At 41.0% G+C, this 19,163-nt stretch overlaps 1 protein-coding gene across 1 annotated transcript in view; it reads left to right on the top strand.

The window, feature by feature from the left end:
* The first annotated feature begins 814 nt into the window (after nucleotides 1-814).
* LOC104391012 (charged multivesicular body protein 3) overlaps nucleotides 815-19,163 on the top strand; it is a 33,839-nt gene continuing 15,490 nt past the window's right edge. Inside the window, exon 1 of the mRNA XM_010000222.1 lies at nucleotides 815-946. Within this exon, the coding sequence (XP_009998524.1) occupies nucleotides 815-946 (132 nt within the window). The remainder of the gene's footprint in view (nucleotides 947-19,163) is intronic.

Genomic DNA, 19,163 nt, shown 5'->3' on the forward strand with positions numbered 1-19,163 from the left:
GCTTTGCAGCGTTTTTACTTCCCTCCCCCTGAATTCTATAAATGCCTTCTGAAATCCCTCAAGGATAACATGTAGCACTTTTACATTTTGGACAAGACAGTTTCTCCACCTTAATAGATGAGTTACTAGAATGCTAGTTGCCATCAACAGCGTTTGTAGTGATTGTGAAAAAAAGCACGGGAAGGAAAAGGAAATGAGTTAACAAAGGAAACACTATCAGGTGATGTTACTAAGAGCTCCTTACTTCACTAGGACTGGAGTTCAGGGGAACTTTTTCCAATTTCGCAAGCAGAAAATAACAGCTAAATTATTCTAGTTTAGGTTCTTACTTGCAGTGGGACAATCAACATGGGTGTTTTTTGTACAGAATTATTGACTGAAATTCTGGAAGCCTGAATTAGCAGTGTTAAGAAGTTGCTGCAGAATTACCGTGCTGGGATATGAAAGCAAAGATTCATTACTTATAATTGCTCTCAGCAACAGAATATTGTTATTTTCAAAGAGTGGGGCTTAGAAGCTGCTCAGTTCTTCTGCTGTGCACACGGTTGGGTGCGTGGTTTGTCTGTGTCATCAGAAGCACAGTGCTAATGTCTTCTGTGGTCTGACAGCTGAAATCAGATTGATCATAGTCACGTTACTATAGATAGAACTAAAATAATTGGAAACTTTAGCTACCTTTGTACTGAGAAGTTTCTTTGAGCCACCAAGTAAACTGTTACTAGAACAACTGCATAAACTGTTACTAGAATTTAGGAAGTGTTGTTTCTCGAGTGCCATTTTAATTTCTACAATTGTCTCTCTTCCAGGAGACCTGATGGAAGGAGAGCTTTATTCTGCTCTCAAGGAGGAAGAGGCCTCTGAATCAGTTTCCAGTACAAACTTCAGTGGTGAAATGCACTTCTATGAGCTTGTAGAAGACACAAAAGATGGGATCTGGCTGGTACAGGTATAGAAATTTGGTAATTTATTTTTATGCGTTTATCGTATCCAAATGGTTTCAAAGGCAGAGTTTATGTGAATAGTTAATTAGTAGTAAAACCGTTTAACAGAGAGCTGGTGACAAAGATAAACTACATCAGGGACATCATAAGGAATAAGTCTGCTCAAAAAACTGAGAAAGGCTGCAAGTGACAGAGTTCCTATACAGCCATTAAGGGAAAAAAAACCCAAACAAACACCAAACTTACTCTGGATTGCTTTTTGAAAACCAGGTGCTTCTGAAACAGAAGACAAGCAAAGCAGCACACAGTTAGGTACACGGGCTATGCAAGCACTTGGTCCTGCTATTGTAAGAGCTTGTGTAATGTGTGAAGTAGGTGTATTAGGTGTAAATGCTCCCAGCTGGCCTAGGAAACCGTGCCTCTGGTGTTGCTCTTCCTTTTGGCTGCATTACATGCTCAGACCCAACCAATTTAAGTTTTTGTTTATCTAAAGGGCTTAGAGCACTTTTAAAATCTCTATTGCCCCTTCATAAAGGCAAGATCTCTGTGTGCTGCTTCCCAGGCTGGCTGGCTGGCTGCTTCTACAGTGTATCTGAAGTAGTTTAAAGTTCATCTTCCCCCCATACCTTGAGAGTCCACTAATTTCTAGAGTGTGCTTCCCCAGGGCTGCATGAGAATAAGAGAGGACACTTAGGAAAGGGAAGAGAGATGTTTGCAAATAGGAGTCTGAAACAATTTATCATCACTCTTGGGAACATAAGTAATTAGACCAAAATGTAAAAATGCATTGCAGCATCAACTTCTCTACTGATATTTTTCTAAAGCATTAAGTTTCCTGCTAACACGGGGCAATCAAAATTATCCACCAGACAATTAATTCTTCGGTTGACCACTCTCCTGCCTGCTTTGTCTGGTCTCCTCACTTTGTGTTTCCTATTTAAATAGATTATCAAGATTTAATAACTTCCTGTTGTTAGACCTGCACTGTCACCACATCAGAGCTCACAGACAATGAGAGAACAGATTACCTTCACAGCCAAAAATGGCCTTTGTGTTTTGGGAGAGATCTATTTGGCATTTATTGAATCAAAGTTTCAGGTTTAAATCATGCAGAAGGGGATTCTTCAAGCCGAGGGAGAGAGGTGAGATGGAGTTCACACATCTCCAAGCTAGCTGACAAATACAAGCATGAATATGCTGTGAAATACCTCCCTCCTCCTTGTGCAGCTCCAAAGAGTACAGTGTGGTAGTTCTTTGTTGTCTGTTGCTTGCAGAATTTTAATCATAGTATATTTTCAGCTAGCTTCATAATAGCAGATCAGATCGGCTGTGTTTTGATATCTCTAGTGTGATTAATGTTGTCATCATTCTGGGAATATTTGCACAGCTATTCAGTTGGTCACAATAGCTGTGGAAAAAAAGATTAGTGGAATTTACTGAATAATTTACTCGCTGAATGCTGTTTGTCTGTTTCTCCACAATAAAAACCACTAGACATGTCAAATTTATTTATTTATTTTCATTCTTGCCTTTTTGAGTTTTCATCACTTGGAGTTTTCATTTGCTCCCTTCCTCACCATAACTCCTGAGCTGGATCCTTCGTGTCCTTTCATAGATGTTTCCCATGCTCTCTTCTCTTTCATCCCTGCAGAGCTGTTTTTTATCATCACTTCCCTGTTCCAATTATTGATTACCCTCCCTTGCCCATTCTCTTTTACAGCTAGGCTTCCCCTGGAAACTTTACAGCTAATTAATCAGCTTGATGCTTTGGCAGGGGACAGTAGAAAAGTGAGGATGCCTCGTGGGTGGGTTTGGTGACCACAGCCAAGGTTGGAGCATTCCCCTCCTCTGTTGTTGCTACTGGCTGGGAAGCAGAAAGGATCTCCAGATCCTTTTCAGGATGCTGACCCTGAATCTCTGTTCCACGGGGGCTGCTGGAAAGCAGTGGTGTGAGAGGAACAGTTCTGGCTCAGGTAGCACAGTGGCTGTTGGTTGAGTTGGTTTTGAAGACTTTGTGGAGATGTATGGGAGGAGGAGCACTCTGAAGGTGATTTTTATTTGCCAGTGCATGTAAATGAAATTTCTGGGGTGGCACAAGCTGTTGCTTGTCTGCTGACAATAAAAGGAAAAGGAGGAAAATTATTATTATTATTATTATTATTTCTTGAAACAAATTTGGGTGTGAATTTACCATTTGGAGCCAGCAAGATTAATTCCTTGAAGAAAGTCAAATGGTTGCTGCATGCTTTTCAAATTCTGGTTTTAGTAGATGTTTCTTGTCTGCTGACAATAAAAGCATAAGGATCAAAATTATTATTATTATTATTATTATTTCTTGAAACAAATTTGGGTGTGAATTTACCATTTGGAGCCAGCAAGATTAATTCCTTGAAGAAAGTCAAAGTCCATGCACAAGGAAATGGTGTTTTGTGGTTTTGTTTCCTTGTTTTCTGGAAATCAACATGCAAACCATCCTGGTTCAGTGGTGATTTGTTTCCCTGTGTGACTGTTCATAGGCATCCTCTGCTCCTATATGGAGCTTCCATAGAGTCACAGACAGCATAGTGTGGTTCTCTCCTATTAGCTCATGATCTCATCACCTTTCCTTTTATGCCTTTCTTCCTGCTTGCCAGCTGCTGCTGTGCACTGCTTTGCCTGGCAAGGGGGATGAGTGGTAGTTGCTAGAGCTGCTTCTCCTGTTGGTAGGGGAGCAGCATGTAACGTTGTTGTTTTTGCAGCCTGCTGTTGCTCATGCTCTGTTGTGAGTCCTGAGAAGCCTGTCACATCAACCATATCATAGTGGTTATGACTTTCTTCTAAAACACGCAGTAAATGATCTACAGGTTAAAAATCCTCTTTGAACAAAGAGTGAAACCAACGTTTTGATCATCTCTGGTAGAGGTGCAGGGGACATAAAAATCTTTCAGTCTATTCTGCATCTCAGCTTCTTGTTCAAGGGGCATAGTCACAGAGCAAGGGATGTGCCTACAGGGTTTTGGTGGTGATTTGTTCTTTCTCTTTGTGGGATGGCTGATTTTTGTATTTGTCATTTTAATTTTACCAGGTGATCAGTTGTTCTCACTGCAAGGAAATTAAACAGAAACACTCAATCCTCTTAACATACACGTAGTTCAGTGTTCTTGTCTTTTCTGGTAGCCCTTCAGGATGATTTACTACAGGATATCTGATTTTAACTTTCAGCATCCTTCTTGAGTCTGCATATCCAGTCAAGGGTGCAGAATGCCATCAGCTAGAATGTAATACTTCTCATATTGCCAGCATATCCATGTGAATTCATTAGAGAAGCTCATTTTTTCTCAACCTCTGGCTTAACTGACAGCTTAACTGAGCTGTTCAGATTGGTGCACAGATCACCCCACCTCCCTTGAGAAACAACATGCAATTTTAAGGTGGTTAATTTTTACATGCTGTGATGGATGTAGTCTTCTGTCTTTGCCTATTTTGATCTAATTTATCACGGTCTCTTTCTCAGAAAAGCACAACAAAAACATCTCCAGACTTTTTATCCATATGGATAGATTCTGAAGCAGTTGTGAATTCTTAGGAAAGAGCAACTATGTGGAAATTCAGTTTCTTTAGCACAATGCTGATTAATAAACAGAGAGTGAGATATCTCAGAATTAATAAAAGTACAGACAGTCATGCAGAAACTTACTCATGTTAGCTGGAATAAGCTTTTTTCCATGCTTCTAATAAATAACCCACTGTGCATTTGTAATTAATTGTATTTCTAAGTGAGACTTGTCAAAATATTTTTACTTCTGTTTTATCTGTGAGAGGATAGTTTGCAAGATGGTTGTTGATTACAAAGGGTTCTATGAAAAGGACATTAGAAGCCTAAATAGGAGACCAGGATTCTTGAACCTTTGTACCTTTATGGATCCCTAAAAAAACTTCCAGTGAGTGCATGAACTCTTGACAGTAGTATCAGGCTTTGCTCATGTACCTTCTGCAGGCACTGTGGAGGAGTTCCTTGAACTCTAGGGGTATGGATATCCCAAACTATAAAGTGCCAAACCATAGTGACAATTCTCACCTATATACAACATTACCAGTTCATTAAATAAGGTAGAAATCAGTTTTTTTCTGAGTCATATGTCAGTAATGCAGAGACTGACTTACTGAGGCTAGGTGTGGAATGACTGTTCCCCAGAGAAACTACCTGTATGTGTGTGTGTGCAGCAGGAAATGGTGCCCCTTATTTAATAGGTTTTGTTGTTCCTGATGTCACAGTGCCCTATTGCCCAGAGCTGATGAGCATTCTCTGTGGTTAAGCTGTAAAACCAAGTTTTGATTATTCATGTGTATTCAAAATTTTGTGCCCTTGGTATGAGCAGGTGTGCCTGCCACCTGGTATCCTGGCTAAATTCCAGCTTAGATAATGCCTGAGCTTTCCTTGGCACTTCCACTTGGATACAGTTTTGTTTTCCTTTCATGGCACATGCTCCTATCCTGTAAAGGCTGAAAATGCTGCCAATGTGACTGTTTTTCCATCACAAAAAATTATGTATGTATAAAACACATGTGCATTACTTAACTCAGAGCTTCTGCTGTATTGTGATGATCTCACAATTGTTACTTTCTCCTTTGAGTTCTTTTTTTAGTGTTGTTCTCATCCCTGGCACAATGTAATAAACACAAATGGAATGACTCTTAATCAGACTAGCAAGGCACAAGTGCTGTTGAACGAGCAGAGTAGACAATTCATCAGGATGTTTTTCCCTTTAATACTGCTGAGGTTACTTTAGGTTCCTGAGGCTGTTAGAAGCACTAATAACTAGTTTAAGGGCTGGTTTTAAAATGTCCACATAAAAAAGAACAATCTCTCAAGGGTGTTGGGGTTCTGTAGGAAGTTATCCTTGCATATGCTGGGGTCTGCAAAGTGTTCGGGTTGCTGCAAGTTGCTGGAGTGGAGGCAACTATTTAAGAGTGTTGTTTCTGATCTGGACAGTCTAGCTGGTCTTGTGCACAGAACATTATTCCCCATTTTAAAAAATTACTGTTTAGTCTTCTTTTAGAATATTTGCTATAAGGATATGTGTAAGGTCTTTCCTCCATTGTGCTGTAATTCTTCTTATGCATCAAATGTTCAGGACATTTGTTTCATCTTAAACTCTTAACAGCAGCAGTGTTTCCTTGAGCCACTTCAATTGCTGTCCCATCTTTTACTGGTATTTTAATAAGTGTATTTCATAAAAAAAATATAAATAAAAAATAGTTAGTGATAACTGGGAAATTAAGGAGCAACCTCATCAATGACGGTTATGAAGTAGATACTACAGTATATAGGCATCTACTTCAGACACTTCTGTTTTGGATTAAGCAAGAGAGGCAAAGTGTCTTGCTGACATTGTCCTATTTTTCCATGTATCTTTCTGCCTCCAGGATATTTGTTCTTAAAGTCTGTTTGCTTCCTTAATGTCATAGCTATGACTATTTTAACTTACAGGCCAAAATGCTTCTATTAAGTATGTTCTTGATTTGCCTCTTTTTGGACAGGTCTAATTCAAAGTCAGGAGAGCTTTTCCAATGCAAAAGCTACCTGTGAAATGCCTGTTGAAATCATCAGGATTTTTATTATTTCAGTATTATATGTCCCTAGATTAATTCTATTATAACTTTGTTTTCTGTGGTACCTGGAAGCCACCTTTTTAGGTATTTGTGGAAACCAAACAAGAAAAGTCAATTGGAACATGTAGAAAGAAGGAAGACTTCCAAACCCCTGTCTTCCATGTTTCCTTTGCTCTTCTTGGTGGCATAACTAACCTGCAGTATTTTGGTGTTGTTGGCTGAGAAACTCCTGACCTTTTGGGTTGTTGTGTGGTCCTACCAAACTCTCAGGTGAAGTACGAACAAACTTGTGTCTGAGACTTTAGGGGAAGCTTGTGGATAGATGTCCAGTGAGGGTCTGGCCTTCTCTCCAGCATCATCTTCCATTACAGAAGCTAGTCACGGAATCACGGAATTGTCAGAGTTGGAAGGGACCTCTAGAGAACATCCAGTCCAATTCCCCTCCAATTCCCCTGCAATTCACACAGTGATTCAGACCCTGCAGTTGTGGCCTAGGTTAGGTGTAGATTAGGAAGCAGATCTAGTCCGTGATGCTAGATTGTTAAATGGCAGGGTTACTTTGATCCTACTGGATTCTCTTAGCCCATTAAGATGATTAATGGATAATTGGGTTATCTTTGTTGTCTTATTTGTCACTCTGACACATGATATGTTGCAGATTGTGAACACAGCTGATAAGAAAAGCTTGAAGGGTTTTTGTCCTTCTAAGTGTGGTGCTTGTTTCCCAGCTGTGCTAGCTGATCTCATGGAAGTTACCTTCTGCTGCCTTTATTCCTTTAAAATGAGATAGAGCATATGACTGAAAGGGACCCTGTTGATGAGTGAGTTGAGCTCCCTGCTAGACTGTGGAACGTGTGTTTATAAAATATTCTGCTGTATATCTTAATTTGTAAGTTGTCTGAGTGCAGTACTCATAGTGACTCTTCTCTTCTTGGAAACATGTATTTGACTTCTGTCCTGAGCATATTCATGCACAGTTTGTTCACATGGCACTTAAATTGATGTTGCCTTTTAGTGTCACTGCCTCATGATATCTATCCCAGTACTCCCAGCACATGAGGTCAATCAACCAGTTTATTCTGTTTGGGATAATGTATCCTGGGCTTGGTTTATTTCACAGCCAGTTAATACTGATGGCTCAAAGTTCCTTTTGGATCAACTAATAGACCCAAGTGTTTCCTCCTATGGCTGTTTCTAACTAAGGAGCTTCCCGAGTGTCCCGTTCATTACTGAATTCAATTTCATTTCTGACACTCTGCATGGCAAGATTTGTGCAGCTCTTCCTGTGTGGTGTCTTAAACTTCTTTTGTACATAGACATGCTTCCCAATTTTATGTCATCTATAGATGGCTCTGGGAGACTTCAGGTTTCTGTAGGAAGGGCATTAATAGGCATATATGCTGAACTGAGCTCTAAGGTAAAATCTATTAAAGAATCTGTTAGCACTTTTCTGGCATTTTGATGTTTTCTTGCCTCAGCCAATTTCTCACTTTACAACTTATTTTTTTAACTCACTATAAAAACATATCTCCAGTTGCCCTGAACATTTTCTGTGTGGCATAGTACTAGATATCCCACCAAAGTACAGAAGGGTGGTGCAATCCTTTTCTCTTGAAACTCGGCTCTTTTCCTCCAGGAAAAGCTGAATTTGTATCTCTCAACTTAATCAGGAATGAAACATCTTTAGTAATTCCATATTGGAAAGGGGAGGAGAATTCAACAGTCTCTGCACCTTTAAAATCTGTTCTACAGTTTTGCATACTGTTGAGATCAAACTGGTGGGATCATTTTTTTTTTTTCATGTGCTTTTAAATATAGTTAATAACTTGTTATTCTCCTGTCAAAATGTAGATCACTTTGACAGGGGTTTTATAAGAAATCTTTTCAGGTTCATGTGTAGTTTTGTGTGTTTATTGTATTACAGTGCTAGGATGGAGATTATCTGCTTACTATGATTTAAGTGCATTAAATTATTTGAGTTTTGTTTCCATCTTCAGGTGATAAAGTCACTTCCCATAAACTTCCTGACCTGCTTGTGGCCAACCAGCTCCTCTTCATTGAAAACTGAGTCAGAGCACTAATTTAATTTTTATAAGAAAGTTATCTTACATTTCTATCCTTTCTTAATTGTATTATGATCCTGCTGCTTTCCCATTCTGTTCTTATTCATATGACTGAATAAACCTTTTTATGCAGCTTGTAATATTCTTTGTACAGTCTAACTTGAATTGCTCAGTTTCCTTCGATTTAAAAAAAAGTTATTGCATGTCTTTCTTTGCTAGCTCTTCCTTTTGACCTTTTTTCATTCCTTGTAGGCTTTCAAACTTATTTATAACATCCTTTTGGAAGTGCTTCCAAGGAAGAAGTGCAGAACTTGATGACAACTTTTTTTTCCCCCTTGCTTGAAATAAAAAAATCCTGATAGCTTTAACACCCTGGACTTGAAACATTTCCAGGCCTTTTTCACATTACAATTCCTGGTCTCCTCAGTTACAGGGTTTTAAGCTAAATTTTTTAGTTTATCAAAATTCACACTTATAAAAATATCTTACAAGAGCTTGCAAGTTGTCTTTAAATTAAACTGAATTGCATTGTGATTGCTTAGCCCTGCAGTATTTTCTCAGGCTCCCTCACCCACAAGAGAGGTATTTCCAAAATATGAACCAAACTGGTGAACTCCCAATGTTCTAAGGGGGTGTTGGCTGCAAGGAGCAGCTGCAATGGGCATGTTTATTTGAGGGCTGGTTCTTTTCTTTTGCCATAATGACATAAGAAAGTATGAGCATAAGACATTTTACCAAGCTTCAGTGTGCAAAACCATAGTAGGGCTCTCTTGTTGAAAAATACAAACCGCTGGTTCTGTCATTGTCCTACAACATAAACAACTTTTCCCAAGAGCAAAGACTTTTTCATAAGAAAGGAATCAAACTGGTATTAAAAAACCCACCAGGACAAACAGCTAGATGACAGCAAAACATACCAGTGACCATATTTGCAACAGATCTCCTCTTGACATTGGAAGTGTTGCAATATCAGAGAGAAGAAACAACTGAGCAGGATGGCTTCTCCTGCATGTAACATTAGCATATTCTCAACAACTATGCTAGACTTCTTCAGAACATGCCCACAGAATTTTGAAAGCAGCCAGTCTCTGAATAGTTTTCTCAAAGAGTAATCCAGTTATCAATGTTTTATGCTTACTAATAAAATACAGTGATTCTTGACTGTGCTGAATGTATGCATTTATCATGCCACAGTAGCTCTGAGAATGTACTGGTGTTAAGGTGTGTTCAAGAATGTGGTCCCTTTTGGTTGAAGTAAATGAAAGGAAGAAATTTTAAATATGAAAAGTAATTACTTCATAGTTACATTGGATGATGTACAGAAGCCTCAATAATGCAGCAGATTTCCCCAGCTCGTTGTCCTTATGCTTGAAGTTTGTTTAGCTAATCAAAAGCTTTTTGATGTGATGTGTGTGCTTTGCGAATAAATTGAAGGATTCTTATCTAGATGTTACATTGGGTTTTATTTAAACATTCTGGGCTCAGTGGAACTGCAAGTGTCATCTGTAACTTCAGTTCAACATTGTTTCCCTATGTAGAACATTCTGCTTGGTGAATTCTCTCATTTTAAGTTTCTGAGAGGACACTACTTACCACAACACAGTTAATTTTTTCTTTAATCTCAAAGGCCAGACACACTTTCCGCTGTGTCTCGGCCTATACACAGGGAACTGTTAACCATGGTGAGAACTGAACTTCCAGAGGAAAACTGACATTTGAGGTTATTAAGTTGGAAAATGACTGGGTAAGTTTAATGGCGAGTAAATAAATACCTAACAAGTTGAAGTTTCAAAACTGAATTTAAAAATATATTTTAAGGGGTTGTCAGTAAGCCTGCAGAAGCATATGAGATATTTCTAAAATAGAAACTGTGACAGCTCATGGAGCAATGCATGATCAGTCATGTCATTCAAAATTACCTGTCAGCTACAGGCAGTTTTTCTTTCTGTGTCATGTTTGTTGTTTTTTTTTCTTTTCATTCCCTGACATAAGTCAGAGGATTAGTGCTTATTCTTTGTCATTTGTGTCTGCAGAAGCTTACATGTAGGTAACCTGGAATACTACTTTAATATACTAGCCTAGAACAAATTAGACCTTGGGATATTATCACAGTGAATTATCATCCTAAAATGGCAGATGGGACATTGGAGTTGGTGGAACAGTCACGTAAAGTTAGAGTGAGTCACTGGCAAAGCTGGAAGGAGTCAGGATTTTTTAGGCATTATCTGGGAGTTTAATCAATAGTTTCCAGCACTTAGAATGGTTGTTAGCAGTATAATCCTGTACCAGGTACATGCGTTCCAACTCATTTTAGTCTTCCCTTCTCTGCTATTAACTGGTTAGTGATAATTTTATTACTTTTCCAAGGTGTTTTGTTAACTACCACTCATTTTAGTATTGTAACAGGTACTTAAAATGATGATGCACTTTATTCTTTCTTCAGAAACTATTTCTGTCTTAGAGCTTCACTCTCCAAAGACACTTAGTGTGACTACCACTTGTATATACCTGTTGTATATTTTGTGACTAGATCTCTGCTTTTTTGAAACTTGCTCTTTTTTTTTATTTTGGGAAGCAAACTTGCTGTGATACTAAATTATTATTTCCTTTTGGCAATAGGTCATAGCAAACGACAGAAGCCCACTGGTGGGTAAAGTCCACTGGGAGAAAATGGTGAAGAAAGTGTCAAGGTTTGGAATACGTACTGGCACTTTTAACTGTTCCAGTGACCCCAGGTATATTCTTTAAAGGATTATCTAATTCCCAAGAACATCTTAGGGCTCAGCTGTGTCCTGGCAGCAGGGCTTGCTGTGTTGTAAAAGTAGCTGTGACAGGAGGTGGCTTTATTTGTGTTTTTATCTGTATTAAAATCTGTTTAGAAATCTCCATTATGTTATTTATCAGCATCATAAACACAGACCTGCAGCTTCCTGAAGCATCTTGTGGGAAATGCATAGCTAGACTATGTAGAGCATAATAGAGCAGTGGAAGGGAATGAACAGAAGAACCTGGCCTTATAGTCCAGGCATCTGGGGAGAAGAACTGTGCTTCCTTAGGACAGAGCTGAATATATATAGCCTATATAAAAGAACTGCAATAGCTGTGACATTGTTGTATTGCCACTTGGAAGAGAGAAGCACAGGTTAGCATGAACCTTGCAAACACTGCCTGCTTTTAGGGATTACTGATAATTCCTCCTCCCTGACAAATGTGCAGATGTTTAGATATAAACTTGCACACACCCTTTGACAACACTGGGTGTGCTGTGCAAGACTTGTTGTTTGCACATGATTTTGAACAAGGAAGAAGAGCAGAGCCAAAGCAGCTATTAATAATTCTGTGCTGCTGTAAAAAGAAATTTTTTTTTAACATTTTGTTGGAAGCATTTGCTTCATGTGATAGGAAACTTTGTCTAGAATTCCAGTGGCATGAATGGATACAAATGTCTCACACAGCATGAGTCCCAAATGTTTACAGAATCTCAAAGTTAATCATAGGAGAAAATCCTTAGACTTCGCAGTGCTTATGCAAAATAAATCTTGTATGATCAAAACACTGGTATTTGAACATCTTAAAAATCTGGCAGCGTTTCTTTTTGCATAGCCCCCAACTAGTCTAAATGTTATGATCAAACATGATGTCTGAAATTAATTCATTTTTTCAAAATACAAGAAATCTTTTGTTGAGTAAATCTTGTTAATAGTTTTCACCAGGTTACAGCTGAAGTTGAGAAGAATGCTGCACACCACAGTAGTGAGGAAGCCTTTAGTTGGGTAATCCCTTATGGCTCCTTCTAAAAAATGCTAAATTCAGACTCCTGAGATGGGGAGCTGTAATTGTGTAAATAGAAGTTGACAGATGAAGACAGGAGAGGACATAGGTCAGATGGCCAGTGAATGAGGCTGATGGCTCCTGTCTTGGTGCCCCATCAGGGGCAGCTCATGTGCCTCCTGGCTGTGTCATGTTTTGATTGGTGAAACATGACAGACATTTCCTAAAAGGAGGATGAGATAAAGTGGGTGGCATAGTGATGCTGATACAAAGGATGCATAAGGGAAGGCATCTTCTGAGTCACCAGACTAGTCCCACATTTACTGGGGTCTGGACCATGATTCAGGGTTCAGTCTTGAAGAGCCTCTTTTTTTAGGTATGGATTTGGAGTTCATCCCATCTCAGCACTCTCCCTGCCAGGCAGCAGGGGTGTCCTTTTAGCCCCAGTCATTCAGCAGCATGTGTCTGCTTCCTCCTGCACTGGTTTTGTGATGAGACCTCTCACCAGGCCTCTCAGCCTGTCTGCATCCTTTCAAAATGGCCCCAGGAGGAAGTGGGCACTTGTCAGCTTTACTAAAGTAACTGTGAACAGACCAATGTTTCACTAACTTTAGCCCACTGCTACTTGGCAAAACAGGTACAGAAGAAAGCACTGGGAAAGTTAACCTGCAGTCTTGGGAAAGCTGTGGGATGCTGATTTACACTATAGGTATTATCTTCTTGGAAGGCCAAGGGAGAACAGCTTTTATTACTAAAATTTTATAGTGAAGACTGAAAAGTCAGCTTGTGTATTTTTCAAGTCCAGTTACAAAGCATGAGTGACTGTATGGCCTTGTTTATTACTATAATGAAGCATGAAAATTAACACTATTCCACTTCCTGATTTATGAATATATATTTCTACAACATTTCTCTAAGATAGGTAATAAATGCATTGCAAGAATAAGTACACTTTGCCAGAGAATATCGGGTGCCCATATTTCCTACTGTTACATGTCAAGATTCCTGGGTGCTCAGCATCTCTCATTTTAGGGCTGATAACATAAATTTAAGGACTTGTAGCTACAGGAGTATGAAACTCTGTCATCTAACCTGCCATTTTCTTTGTAGATACTGCAGGAGGCGGGGTTGGCTGAAATCCACCCTCATCATGTCGGTTCCACAAACCAGCACCTCCAAGGGAAAAGTGATGCTTAAGGAATACAGCGGGCGCAGAATCGAGGTGGAGCACATTTTCAAATGGATCACGGCCCACGCTGCTTCTCGGATCAAAACCATCTACAACTCTGAACACTTAAAAGAAGAATGGAACAGAAGTGACCAGTACCGTGTGAAAATCTACCTGTTTGCCAACCTCGACCAGCCTCCCGCGTTCTTCTCCGCGCTGAGCGTCAAGTTTACTGGGAGAGTGGAGTTTATTTTTGTGAACGTGGAGAACTGGGACAATAAAAGTTACATGGCAGAAATCGGTGTCTACAAGACACCGTCGTACATACTTAGGACTCCTGAGGGGATTTACAGGTATGGAAATAACACCGGTGAATTTATATCGCTACGTGCCATGGATTCCTTTTTGCGTTCATTACAACCAGAAGTCAATGATTTATTTGTTTTAAGCTTAGTTCTGGTTAATCTCATGGCTTGGATGGACCTGTTTATTACACAAGGTGCTACTATAAAGCGTTTTGTGGTTCTTATAAGCACTTTAGGGACGTATAATTCATTATTAATTATTTCCTGGCTACCTGTGCTAGGTTTTTTGCAACTACCCTACTTAGACAGCTTTTACGAGTACAGTTTGAAACTCTTCAGGTACTCCAACACAACTACATTGGCTTCTTGGGTAAGAGCCGACTGGATGTTCTACTCTTCACATCCAGCCCTCTTCCTCAGCACCTACCTTGGTCATGGTTTACTCATTGATTACTTTGAGAAGAAAAGAAGACGCAATAACAACACCGATGAAGTAAACGCTAATAACCTGGAGTGGCTGTCCAGCCTGTGGGACTGGTACACCAGCTACTTGTTTCATCCTATTGCTTCTTTTCAACACTTCCCTTTTGACTCGGATTGGGATGAAGACCCGGATTTGTTCTTGGAGCGCTTGGCCTTCCCCGATCTCTGGCTTCACCCTCTGATACCAACCGATTACATAAAAAACTTACCTATGTGGAGGTTTAAATGCCTCGGTGTCCATTCTGACGAGGAGATGCTGGAAACCTTCCAAGACAGCGAGAGCGACTCTGACAGTGAAAACAGAGAGGTCTTCAGCAGCGAGAAAGAAGTCTCAGAGGACGATGAGCTGACCACAGGTCACAGGAGCAGGGAAGGAGAACCCCAGTGCAGAGCCGAGACCTGCTCATGTGCCAGCAGATATTGTCCCCGCGAGCCCTGTGGACGGAAAGTGAGATCCTACAGCTCGTACGGCACCGCAGGTGACACAGAGCCAGACTGGTCAGCCTGGCCCTCCGAGATGTTGCACTGTACAGAATGCGTTGTGTGTCTAGAAAATTTTGCCAACGGTTGTCTGCTGATGGGCTTGCCGTGCGGCCACGTGTTCCACCAGAATTGCATCGTGATGTGGCTGGCCGGCGGGCAGCACTGCTGCCCCGTCTGCAGGTGGGCTTCCTACAAAAAAAAGCAGCCATACACACATCCGCAGCCTTCGCCGACTGATACCCCGTCTTAGCCGTGTGCTGATGTCCTCTGTAAGCTTCCAGGATATTACTGCTTGCCTTTTAAATGTTAGTCACCTGCAGGATTATGTGGTTTTGACGTTTTAGTTTAAGTGTTAGTGCAGTGAACTAAAATATACATGACGCTAACGTTAAGGACAGAATCATTCGGTTGCCTTGTCTGTTGAACTGAACATGTACTTATCCTTCAGTAACTCTTTTTCTTTTCAACATCTGGAAACTTGATGCTGTTTTTTGTAAGCACAAAAACCAAACCTACAACAGAAGTGTGTTCCAGCAAACGTTTACACGTTAGGATGTCAGTGAAATTGAAATTCGGATCGGAGACAACTGCTTAATTTAAGTGTTTCTTCTTTTAGAGTCTGTTCAGCACATCTCTGTTGAATGATGTATGTTGTAAGTACCATTTAAAAATAAATTGGTGAAATAAATTATTTTAAAATGAGTTTGTAATGTTAATTGTTTTGATAAATATTTTGTGTGTATGGTTACAGATGTCTTGCTGGTCTGATTTATCTGTAAAGACAATAAAAATATAACACAACTTTTGCGACTAATAAGTAATCTCCTAGTGATGAGAAATCCATTGCTCCAACATTAGTCACTGGCCACATGGAAGGTGATGATGTTCCACCGGGCACCACTTCCTTTGGAAGGTCTCTGCATTGAGGTGCTTCTCTGCTTGACCAGTGGTTTTCCAACTGATGACAAACTGCTTTATTAGACAGAGACCCTGTTCTACCAGCTGTCTCTTCAGCACCCTCCTCTGCAGCCAGCTAGGAGGACTGCAGGGTAGCCTCTCAAACCATCTTTGCAGTAGCAGAATACTGTCATACAGTGACAAAACTGGCTTATAATGGTACAAATTGCCAGATTCCATCTGCTGGTGTTTTGAACTGGTTTCTAAAAATCTGAGTCTCTTGTTTTGTTTAATTTTCAATATATTTCAATATTTCAGCCTGGAGAAGGCTGAGGGGAGATCTCCTTGCTGTCTACAACTTCCTGGAATAAGGTTGTAGTGAGGTGGGTGTTTGCCTCTTGTCCCTAGTGACCAGTGAAAGGACAGGAGGAAATGGGGTCAAGTTGCACCAGGGGAGGTTCAGATTGGATATTATTATCAGGAGTGTTGAGGCATTGGAACAGGTTTCCCAGGGAGGTGGTGGAGCCATTATCCCTGGAGGTGTTAAAAAAACAGGTGGATGTGTTTTGGGAGATGGTTTAGTGGTTAGGGATTGTAGGGCAGATAGTTGGACTTGATGATTTTGAAGTCTTTTCCAACCTTGATGATTCTGTGATACTATGAAACCATGAATTTGGTTACTCCTGTTAGAAATAATCTGGCTGAAAATCCAGAGAGGAAATGTTGATTGGAAAGAAAAATAGAAAGAAAGAGGGATGATGGAAGTTGAAGGCTAAACTAGAAAGGTATTTTCAATTGTCTCATTGTTTTCTTTCTTTCCTGGTTCTTGCCCATCTGCTATGAAAGCAGTATAATTAAATGAAGGTGATAATAGGAAAAGTAAACACAGGTCCCTCTTGCAGTTAGGATCCTTCTCTCTCAGCCTTTACAGAGAGTTGGGGGTCTGGCACTCACCAAGCTGTCTGGCATTGCTTTATCTGTCCAGGGTACCTGGGCACTGTTTTGTTTTTCTTAAGAGCAGTTTCATGCCTCCAGTGACCAGGTGTCCTCCCAAGAGGATATTCTCCTAATCATTAGAGGAGCTATTTTTATTTGAGAGCACTTTCTCCTCGTTTGTTTTCTTTTTGCAGTGCTGAAGCACAGGGGTAGAAAGGGCATAGGATCACCAGCTCTGCTGTGGTCCAGAAAGTAATTTTTATTCCAGTTGAGGCCTGTGAGTACATGCCCTTTATCTGTCATTACAGCTGCAGCAGAGCAGTGGAGAGGCATAATGAGGGCAAAGGCATTTCTGCTTCTGATTTCAAGTGTGACACTTAGACTGTGTTCTGACTGTAAGCAGCTGGAGTTGAAATCCATGTTGTTTCAGGAATGTCTTGAAACCTACACTCAACTGAGGCCGTGCCACCTCAAAAGGGGAAACCAAGGGAAACTTGTGTATATATAAATAAGGCTGTAGCTGATGGACTGAGGCACATGGGTGAAGTGCTGCAGCACAGCCCACTGTAGCCTTTGGTTGGTACCTCAGTGTGTTGCCAAGCACTGTGAGCAGCACGTTGGAAGTGTCCCTGGGGCACCATGTGCCTCTAGAGCTAGCTCTGCTGCTGGAAGCTGACCTCAAAGCCTGGGCCCAAGCAGCTTCTGTGCACAGGCACAGCCCTATTTGCAAACAATTACGCACACCTGTTTCAGCTGAAGTCTTGCTTTAATGACCTCGGTTTCTTTACTAGTCCAATTCATTTGATGAATGACACAAACTGCTGTTTAATTAGCAGGAGAGCCACAGAGAGCACATCCATATGAGCAGGTAATTATGACCAGGAGGTAGCTGTGACTGAAGGTCCTGTCCCCTTGTGTCCCTTAGCCTGGGTTATATAAATTGTTGTGATCCGGTTCCTGGCGATGCATCTGTTTCAAAATCTACAGCAGCTGGTGGGGTGTATTGGTAGTCCCAGCAGGAAAGGGAAAGCAGTTGGATGTATTTGTTTTATGAAATGCTTGAGTCAGTAGCAGCAGAGGCATCTAAGTAGGATATTATCCTTGTTTTTAGAGTCTAAGATCTCAGACAGACCTTACCCAAAGAGTTGGCAGCTTAAAATTCAGAGAACCAAGCAAAGACTGTGCCTGTAACAAGTTTCACTGTTGGCTTGTTTTGCCTCCCTGGCCTGGGTTAGGCTAGTGTGTGTGAAGTGTCTTGCCTTCCTCAAGAGGAGTTTGTTCTCTGCGTGCCCAGAAGTTGGTGGCCAGGGACTGTCAAACGATTGGTCTGAGGTTACTTATGTCAATAGGTTTAATGAGGGTGATTGGTGTTTTGTTCTGCTATTAAGAGAGGGTGGACTTAGATCATCTCTGAGTGTTGCTGCCAGTCTCATTGTTTTCAGCAGTTACTGTTTTGTTACACTGGCTTTCCCTCTGCTGGTACCCAAGCCAAAATGAGAGCTTTCCTTTCCAAAGATGTGTCTTCATTCTGCATTAGGTTTTGGAAGGAAAAAAAGGACAAAAGTGAACTGTACATTTTTGTAACTGTTATTAAGATGTCTTTCTCTGGGAATTAAATAATGAGGGCAAGTATAATTGTAAGGTATTAGATTAAGCTAAAAGCACCTTTTTCTTCTTAAGATTTTGCTCTCTTTCTGTGCACCAGTGATTATTTCTAGTCCTCTGTGCCCCAGCTTGTGCATCGAGGGGTGCAAGGAGATGGAGTAACTTGCCAGAGCTCACCCAGCAGGGTGGCTCCAAGCTGTCTTTTAATTTTGGCCAAGCTGCCCACCCTTTGCTGCAGAGAGGGTGGTGGACAGTGGAGATGATCCAGGCCTTGCTGGTGAGACACCTCCAGAAGAGCCTTGGCAGCTGAAGACAAGGCAGAAAATGTCTTTTGTGATAGCAGCCACTTCTCTTTGAGTGTCCTGCTGGTCTTCCCTGGGCTGGAAGGGAAAGATGTCAAGTCTGGTTTGAGTCACCCTTTACATGACTAGACTTTATAAGTACTCGCTGTGCTTTGGTGACATCCTAATAACTGTTGATGGTCCCAGCTCACACCACCAGCAACCTGGAGAACGTGCCCAGGCAGTATAAGCACCTTGTCCAAATCACAGAAGGATTTGGGTTGGAAAAGACCCTGAGATCATCACGTCCAACCGTTAACCCAGCGCTGGCAAGTCCACCACTAAACCGTTTCCCTCAGCACCACGTCTACGTGCCTTTTAAATACCCCCATTTTTCCCCAACACCCACACCCCACCTCCCCGCCTGGAGAACGTGCCCAGGCAGTATAAGCACCTTGTCCAAATCACAGAAGGATTTGGGTTGGAAAAGACCCTGAGATCATCACGTCCAACCGTTAACCCAGCGCTGGCAAGTCCACCACTAAACCGTTTCCCTCAGCACCACGTCTACGTGCCTTTTAAATACCCCCATTTTTCCCCAACACCCACACCCCACCTCCCCGGGCCCCCCCCTCACA

Source organism: Chaetura pelagica, unplaced genomic scaffold, assembly GCF_000747805.2.
Source record: "Chaetura pelagica isolate M959 unplaced genomic scaffold, ChaPel_1.0 scaffold116, whole genome shotgun sequence".
Lineage (NCBI taxonomy): Eukaryota > Metazoa > Chordata > Aves > Apodiformes > Apodidae > Chaetura > Chaetura pelagica.